The sequence below is a fragment of the Sinocyclocheilus rhinocerous genome, unplaced genomic scaffold (assembly GCF_001515625.1).
Source record: "Sinocyclocheilus rhinocerous isolate Xijiao unplaced genomic scaffold, SAMN03320098_v1.1 scaffold807, whole genome shotgun sequence".
NCBI classification, from domain to species: domain Eukaryota; kingdom Metazoa; phylum Chordata; class Actinopteri; order Cypriniformes; family Cyprinidae; genus Sinocyclocheilus; species Sinocyclocheilus rhinocerous.
The window spans coordinates 384,132-393,116 of NW_015650326.1; the positions used below are offsets into that span (position 1 = coordinate 384,132).

Below are 8,985 nucleotides of genomic sequence, written 5' to 3' on the forward strand. Positions count from 1 at the left end.
TATCTCTTTGGATTTGAGACTTTAGTCTTTGCAACTTTACAGATCTTCTTTATGCACCAAGAGCTTGTAACACTCCAAAGAGAAAGGAAAAATTGAAATCGCATCATATGACCCCTTTAATAAATACGGCAGCCATTGCAGTTCTGTATTACATATTAAAATTACAACACACAACAATAAACAAATTCAAACGAAGAGTGAATCCTAGATTTTATTTAACAGTCTTTCTGAGCTGTTCCGTCATAGACGTGCTCAAGATATCATCATGCAAGCACAATTCACAAGTTTTTATGTATTTAAGAAGCATGCTGCTTGGGCAGGCTTAAGCAGCTAGTGTCTGAACACTACTGAAGCGTGCAACTTTGTCAGAAAAGGCAGACAATGCCAACAGTACACAATGTTCCCTACTGAAGGAACTCCCCCTATGTGCAGCTGGCCCGAAACGCAGCGTGACCTTTTAAATATTTAAGTGATTCAAAATCGTCGTGACATTTTTCTTTATTCATTTAGACATTTTTATTATTTCTTAAACGTCAAAAATGACAGTGTTTGTGTGCAGAAAACTCAGAATTATGACTTTAAACAACTTGTTCAAGAAAATTACCGACGGCACAATGCAGGACAAAAGCGGACCGTAGCATAGTTGCGGGGAGAGGGGGTGAAAACTCCTCATATTAACACAACAGCGGCTTTAAATAAGTGGATATAATTAATAAACAATTTATATAATTGATTTAAATCAATAGTCTTATAAAGCAAAGGCAAAGTATAATATAAACAAAGTAATAATAACAACAAAACGACTACATCTTGCTTGAAATTTCCCCCATGTAAATATATGGTATCGTCCAAAGACACTTATATCGTCCCGAACCTTATAAGAGTTTGATTTACTCTGATGGACATTTAGATCAGTACATGCTGTAATGAACGTACTGATCATGTATGTTATTCTGGCACACGATTATAAGCTTTATTGCTAAGTTTTATTTTAATGACTGGCTGCCAAATTATAACTGGCCACTTGGATTAACAAAAAAAACGGGAATTTTCGGATTTTTTAACATTGTTGTGCCGTTTTTACTTCGTTATCTTAGATATAACAACCTGACAGTCGTTTACAGTTATTTAACGTTACGATTTACAGTGTTCAAAAGGGCTTAATTCACTTCTGCAACACGATCCATTGTTGAAGAAAGGATGTCATCGTCTGCAGAACCGTTTTCCTACATCGAAATGAGTCGAGTCAGCGCAGCTGGCACTGGTACGTAACTTTATCCATGTATTATTTGCTTCTCATCTGTTTCTATTTGGTGTTTATTCTGTTCAAGTCACTCTGCCTTTGTTCTGGTTCAAACGCAAAAGCTAAGTGTCAAGCGTTAATCTCGGGAACAACAATAACAACATATCAGTGTTCGGTGAAGTTAACATTTGTGAAAGTTAGTTCGGATGCTATAAAAGTGAGTTGATTCAGTCTTGGGCTTTTCATTCGTTGAGTTCTGCATGTCTCAACATGTCACCGCGGAGTTCATTCGGGTCAGCGGAGCAGGAATATCGGGCCACCAAACTACCGTTCCTACTATGGCGAAGCGCTAGCTTATGAATATTAAATAGGCAATGTTGACGTTGCTTGGTAACAGTCCTCGAGCGTCCAATCACTTCACTTGATTAGTATTCACGAGCCTCGCACAGTGTTCAGTTCAGCCAATCGCAGAGGTCCGCTGGTCAACGTAACTTTATGTTGTAAATATTCATAAATCTTAACCTTCTCCATAGTAGAAATCTGCAAGTGAGGGAAATCCTGAACGCTCGTCTGTCCACAGCTATCTCTTTATAGTTGATTGCAGGCGTCATTATAGAAACATACTGTATGTGGTTAACAGTATTACTGATGGGCTGATGAGAGAATAGGCCAGAATAAAGGTTTCCGTGTCAGATGGCCATCTACTTTTCATTACAGAAGTCGTGACTGCCGCTGCTGCTATTCCCTCAGCACACACATTTACATATTTGCCCTATTATATTACTTTTATTGTACTCTATAGTTTCTAATTCAACGATTTGCAACTCCTGTTTGTATTATAATGATGTTATGGATATGTATAACTGACAAAAATGAAACAAAGACGTAACATATAACGAAATATTTAATGTATTAATTCATTTTACAGTACAGCTATTAAATATTCTAATATTCTATTTTACACAGAAAAAAATATTCCTGTTAATGCTTTATGTTTTCTGTGTAAAATAGTTTAAATATTAAATATATTAACTCATTTTACAAGATAAAATTAAATATTATTTTAATACTTTTTATCATATTATGTAATATATCATAATATATCATATCATGAGTTAATTTATATTGAAATATATATTCATATGTTAAATGTATATAAAAAAAACTGTCACGGAAATCATAGACTTTATTGATAAATACATTTATACTAGGGCTGTCAAAACGATTAATCGTGATTAATCGCATCCAAAATAAAAGTTTGTGTTTACATAATATGTGTGTGCGTGCTGTGTAAATATGTATATATAAATAAACACATACATGTATATATTTAAGAAATATTTACATGTTTGTGTGTGTGTGCATATATATATATATATATATATATTTAAATATATACTACATATATTTCTTATTTTTACATGTATGTGTGTTTATTTATATTTACTTATATACACAGCACGCACACACATGTAAACACAAACTTTTATTTTGGATGCGATTAATCACGATTAATCGATTTGACAGCCCTAATTTATACAAAATCTATTAAGATTTTTTTGTATAAATCTGTTTATTCTTTTAAATAATATTTTTTGAAATACAGTAAGGAAAATACTAGATTGTCTCTTTTTAAAAAAAAATTCATTTCCAGTGACTAAAACCTGACAAATTGGCAATTTTTTGTAAAGGGGCTGAAGGTTTTCCAGTAAAATTAGGCCAGAAATTGAACAATTGCTCAACTGTGTGTTCAGTAACCTATTGTCTCACAGTTATGTTTTATGTTTCTTCATCCAGTCATCAGTAGCGACGAACATCTCCTAAGAGAAATGGAGCCCAATGATTTACAGGAGGCAGAGTGGTACTGGGCTGACATATCAAGGTGAGTTTCTTTTTCTTTAAAGTGTTTAATCTTAGTATTTGTTTATTCAATCAATACTACTTGCAGTCAAACTCCATTGTGTGTTGAACCATTAGGGAGGAGGTGAACGAAATACTCCACGGCATGCCTGATGGTGCTTTCCTGGTCCGAAATGCCTCCTGCAAGCGGCAGGGAGAATATACATTAACTGTTAGGTAAGGACTGCATGCTTTAGGATTCCTACTTTTTTGACAGCTGTTAAATGTATTACCAACAGTGGCCAACTATTCACACATGAAGCAGACTTTCGTCCAGAAGGCAGCAAATTGCCAGATATGATTTGTTGGCATTTCACCAATGGGTTCCTTTCGAACATGACTTCTACATGGAGAAATAGCATTGCATTTACAGACAAGGCTGTATCTGTGAAATGCCCACAGGAACAATGGCACCAACAAACTCATCAGGATCCACCATCAAGATGGGAAATTTGGCTTCTCTGAGCCTCTGACCTTCAGCTCAGTGCCGGAGCTGATATCTTACTACAGGCATCGGAGCTTAGTCCAGTACAACAGCTCCCTGGATGTCACGCTGGCTTATCCCGTGTCCCACTGTGACCCACTTCGTACCTTTTCAGTGAGTTGCATTGTGAAGATCATCTTAGTTGAAAGGCACCTTTTGTTTATGCTTTTTTTTTTTTTTCAACAAGTGAACGCCTTTAGTCATTAAACTCATTGCATTTTCAGGATCTGCCTGTGAAGGAAGAGTTTTTGAGTGCAACCAGAGAGAAACTCCAAGAATGTTTAAGACTGTTTCAGAAGACGGCCGAGTATGACCAGCTCTATGATGCTTGCACTACGCTATTACAGGTAAGCAATGGAAAAGGTTCAAATCAGCGTTATTATAGTAGTGTTTTTTAAATTAGTTTATATTTTTATATTATTTTCAACTGAATTTCAGTTTTAGTATTAGAATTCTTCTTCATTTTTTTTTTTTGGTAGTTATTATTAGTTTTTATATTAAAACAATACTATGTAGTTATTATTTTTATTTTATTTTTTATAATTTTTTTTATTAATTAACTTGCTGTACTTAATTACATCATGTACAGTAATTATTAAAAAATAGTAAAACAAAAAATATTTAATAAATAAAAATTATTAAGACAAATATAACTGTAATAAATCTATATACTACATTTATATAGAAATAATATAGATTTAACTGATATTTATTATTTACATAAGGAATGCAAAATGTTCACATAAAAAAAAAAAGTATTTATAATCACTGCCAACTAGGAACAAAAATATATAATGAATATGAACCGAATAACTACATTTAGTTAATTTTGGTTTTTCTTTTTCTTTTAGATTATTTTAAAGGCAGTGATTTAAGTTTTAGTTTTTACATCTAGTTGTAAAAAAAAAAAGAAGAAATGTATATCAAATACACTGCTTTTCTAAGACTTTCCCTGTTGCTTTACAGGAAATCCAAAGGAGAAATACATTTGAGGCCGTCAGTCTGACCGAGATCTCTAAAGAGCAGTGTTATTCTCAAGAGAACTCTTGCAAGGATTTCCAAGACCCAGTCCAGAGTGAGCTGAAAGAGTGAGTGTTCAGATGATCTATATGTTCAAAAGAGCACCAGGGTTTCTCTAGGAATTACGTCTGGTAACGTGATTGTTGAATGTGGCTTGCCAGTGCAAAAAATCAGGATGTTGTTATGTGGATGGTTGGTAAAGTGTCACTAGGCGGTTGCTAGGGTGCTCTTAGTGGTTGCTAGTTCATTCCTATGCAGTGGTTGCACATCCATAAGTCTCCATGATACCGCTTAATTTACAGTACAACACAGAATTTGGCAAATTTTGGATGAATACGTCAAAAGTAGGGCTGTACACTTACTCAAATCATGAAATGGACTAGTGTCTGTGAATATTAAAGCTCAAAAAGACTGCTAATTAAATATGAAGTCTGCATGTTCTGTGTGTCGAATGAGTGAAAACACAAATACAGATATTTTTAATGAAACCCGAGTGCTTTCTATCCAACATTATGACACTTCAATAAGTTAAGCGGTCTTAAGGAAATCCATATGAACCGTGGGGTTTATTCCAAGTCTTTTGAATACACATGATTGTTTTATATGAAGGACACATTTAATTTAGGCTTTCAGCCATCAAAGTTTTGGGGGAATGGACTTTCAATGGAGGGACAGAAATCTCTCGGGTTTCATTAAAAATATCTTCATTGAACTGTGTGACATGAGTCTATTTACACTAACTCCGCCCACCAATGTCCGATTGGGCTAGTCAGCACTGAACAAAGACGCTAATCAGACGTCAGTTTCAGTTGCGTAGATGGTAAGGCACGTGCTTTTTGACACGAGTTCGAACCCACCTTTTGCCAAACGTTTTTTCTCCCTTTTCAAATCTCATATCGCATCGGAAAGGCATTTATTTTCAGCAAAAATTAAGGAAGGGAGGGTTTTATTGTCCCAATAAGGGGGCATCCATTTAATAATTTGAATTAAAATGATAATTTACACTCAATACATTATTATTGCGTACTGTTTTATAATGTACTACAATACTGAGGTGCAGATAATCGCTACTATTTGCAACAAGTAGTATAAATAGCAGAAAATCTTGCTGTTTTAACATAGTGTAAATAGAATCTATAGCTATTAGCACTTTTGGTGCGCACCTGGGTTCGATTGACATTGAATGCGGTTTTCCAAACTCGGGTGCGCACCCGCGAACCGTACCCGAGTCCGCTTAAAAGGGGTGGTCTGGGGTACGGTTCAGGTGAACTCCGGTACGGTTCGCTGCTGATGTGAACGCAGTCGTACCAAATCGCGGAAGTTTCGGACCCAAATAAAATAATATGAACGCAGTCCAGCGGGGGCAGGGGGAGGGGGGAGCAATCGAACTCTGGTTCGGACCAGGCAAGCGAACCAAGTGTGAAAGCACCCTTAGTGTAAATAGCATGTCGTTAAAAAATACTGCTAGTTTCACTTAGTGTAAATAGAATCTATAGCTATTTACACTTAGTGCAAATAGCCGCTGCCTTATTTTTATTTTAACTCTACAATCTACCTGCCACCACTGATTTTATTTAAAAATCCGCTCAATATAAAAGCACCTTTTGAAGCCGTTTAATTTCCCGTTTTTATTAACGAAGTCAGAGGGATCGAGCGGGGACACGTCTGGCTGCTGTCTGATGCAATAGGTCTGTAAGGTCTGTAGAGACAATGGCTGGTGAACGGGAACTGGCATTTACAAGACAAATCCAGATGCTCTTGGAGCTTTTTGCTTATTGAGTGGTTGTTTTCTCAGGTCTGAATATGAGGTGAAAGAGGAGGAGGAGAAGAGTGTGGAGCTCCTGGAGGAAGAGAGCTGGTTTGTGGGGGATCTCGGTCGACGGCAGGCAGAGGAGCTTCTCCAGGGGAAGCCGTCTGGAGCTTTCCTCATCCGCAACAGCAGCACCAAGGACTGTTACGCCTGCTCTGTGGTGTAAGTCATCAGTCAGCGGTGTTTTATCATGTGTTTAATCACACGAGAACTGAAATGCATTCCTGTTTGCTTGTTTGTATGTTCCATAACTTCACTGGCATCTTCAGAGGCTATAGTCTCATGTAGGGAGACATTTGATGATTTGTGTGAAGTAGGGCTGTGCGATATGGACAAAAAAAACCTATCGCGATTTCTTTGGTCAATTTTGCGATTTCGATTTTAATCACGATTTTGACACGCACAGACATGCTCTACAGTCATAAGACTCATTTTGCTTTCGCACAGGACGCGCTGATCCGCGGCTGTTTACCACAAACACAACATTTATCCATTATTTTGATTTCAAATCCAAACGTTGTTTCTGAAAATGCTTTCTCAGCATTGTGATTCTCTTTTATCACAGTACAGTAATACAATCTTTCATAGACATATTCACGTTTAAACTCAATAAATATAACTTTGTTTAGCTACCACCACGAGTGCCATCTGTTATTGCCTTGTTTATCTAAAAGTGCACTTTTCCTTGTTTTAAATCTAGCCAAAAAGCCATGTGTTGACTGTGAAACAGTAGACTTTAATTATATGCATTTATGGTGTAATTATTAAATTTCCGTGCCAATCCATGTTAATTTTTACCGCGAATAATGCGCTGTAACTTTCAGCGCGTGCAGCACAGCAGAAATAGATTCCGTGTGGAAACAATCGCATCATGACCGCTGCAGACGCACCGCTCCTGGAGCGCACTGCCGGACCGCAATCGTGTGCAGTGTGAACGCTCTGATCCGTTAACATGGGCGCGGAAAAAATACGCACCACAGACAGAGTTGTGTGAACCTGCCGTTACGTTTGTATGCCCACCCGGTCTGTTCTGTTCACGTGCTCCATTTAGGCGCGCTGCATTCTGATTGGTTCGGAAAGCATACTGCGGGAGGTCGGGGGCATGGAAAATCGTGCTATAAAGCGATTTAGAAATCGCGCAAGCTCAAATCGCGATTTTATGACGATTTCCATTAATCGCACAGCCCTAGTGTGAAGTCTGCTCCACGTTGCATCCTATTCTGGCCACTTAGACTGGAGTAAAACGACCGATTGCATTATGTGACGATTGTTGAGTTCCACTTCAATGAACCGATTCGTTTAATCGAACAGATTCACAATATTAATCAACCTTAAAGAGCTAGTTCACCCAGAAATGAAATTCGGTCATTTACTCACCCTCATATTCTGTCAAATCTGCATGACTTATTTTTTTCCGCAAAACACAGATGCTAAAATGATATTTCTTCATCAGTCACTGATTGTCCCTTCACTGTCAATTCTGCTCTGCTTTCTGCTATGATTAAAGAATTAAAAACGAAAACAGAAAGCATTTTTAGGTCTTTTCGATTCTGTTTTGGTTAGTTTTATAGCAATGCATGAGAGTTTCCGTTTTTAGTTTCAGCTCTCCTAGCCCTGCTCTTATCTCTGCATCCACAGGGTCGGCAGCCAGGTGAGGCACTGCGTGATTCGCCATACGGAGCGCGGCTTCGGGTTCGTCGAACCGTTCGATCTCCACAAGTCTCTGAAGGATCTGGTCATGCACTACCATCACACCTCGCTGGCACAGCACAACCAGGCTCTGGACGTCCGGCTCGCGTATCCAGTCCACATGTCCAGCTGAATCCACTGGCCTCCTGCCGGAGATGATCTGCACTAAGACTGAAGGAGACTTCGCCCTAGTTGGCGCGCGTCCCTTGATTTTAGCATTTGAACAGTGTACATGTGCAAAGATCGGAAGCGACTGTCAAGCGGTTTGTTTGTATATTGCACTTCCCAAAGCATTCCTCACGGTCATAAAGATACTCCAGTACTTGAACAAGTGTTGAATGAGCCCTTTGTAGACATGTTTACAGACACTCACAAAAACGTCAGAATTCGTTTTTAAGGGTTTCGTAATACAGTCATGCTCTTTTAAGCAAACAGATGCAGTAGTAGTTTTTGTGGGGATGAATGATTATAATCTTTTTATTATAATTCATTCATTCATCACCGAAAACATTTAAAAAATGTATCTTGTGAATGTAACACCGTTATTGAAAGACACACTTTCAAATCTTGCTTTATAACTAAAACAAGATGCCTGCCGTTCATGTTCTTTTTCGCACCTAAGTTTTTGACTCATGATTTATTTGTTCCAGAGAAACATCTTGAAAACTGGTTGAATTACATCTTAAAGACAGCTTGAATATTTTGTGCACAATGCAAGTATCCATTTTTGCACCTGTTAAAGAGAAACAGGAAATGTATTTGTTGAATTTACGTTTCTGGCATACTTCTAATGTTTACCTTTTTTTACTATGCTTTTTTTTTTTTTTTTGGGAAAGCCAG

The 8,985-nt window shown here is 37.5% G+C and overlaps 1 protein-coding gene across 1 annotated transcript; it reads left to right on the forward strand.

Moving 5' to 3' along the window:
• Positions 1-910: 910 nt before the first annotated feature.
• LOC107711700 (phosphatidylinositol 3-kinase regulatory subunit gamma-like) lies at positions 911-8,618 on the forward strand. The gene is made up of 8 exons (XM_016516721.1): positions 911-1,264; positions 3,041-3,125; positions 3,221-3,319; positions 3,545-3,740; positions 3,851-3,973; positions 4,593-4,714; positions 6,442-6,618; positions 8,095-8,618. Exons 1-8 carry the CDS (start codon positions 1,201-1,203, stop codon positions 8,276-8,278), a joined length of 1,050 nt encoding a protein of 349 aa, XP_016372207.1. The 5' UTR covers positions 911-1,200; the 3' UTR covers positions 8,279-8,618.
• The last annotated feature ends 367 nt before the right edge of the window (positions 8,619-8,985 follow it).

Bases quoted from the DNA above. Each gene is read 5' to 3' on its own strand.
- LOC107711700 (XM_016516721.1), top strand. From the start codon at position 1,201: ATGTCATCGTCTGCAGAACCGTTTTCCTACATCGAAATGAGTCGAGTC. The intron at 3,974-4,592 runs GTAAGCAATGGA...GTTGCTTTACAG, and splicing joins CTTGCACTACGCTATTACAG to GAAATCCAAAGGAGAAATAC. The intron at 6,619-8,094 runs GTAAGTCATCAG...CTGCATCCACAG, and splicing joins TGTTACGCCTGCTCTGTGGT to GGTCGGCAGCCAGGTGAGGC.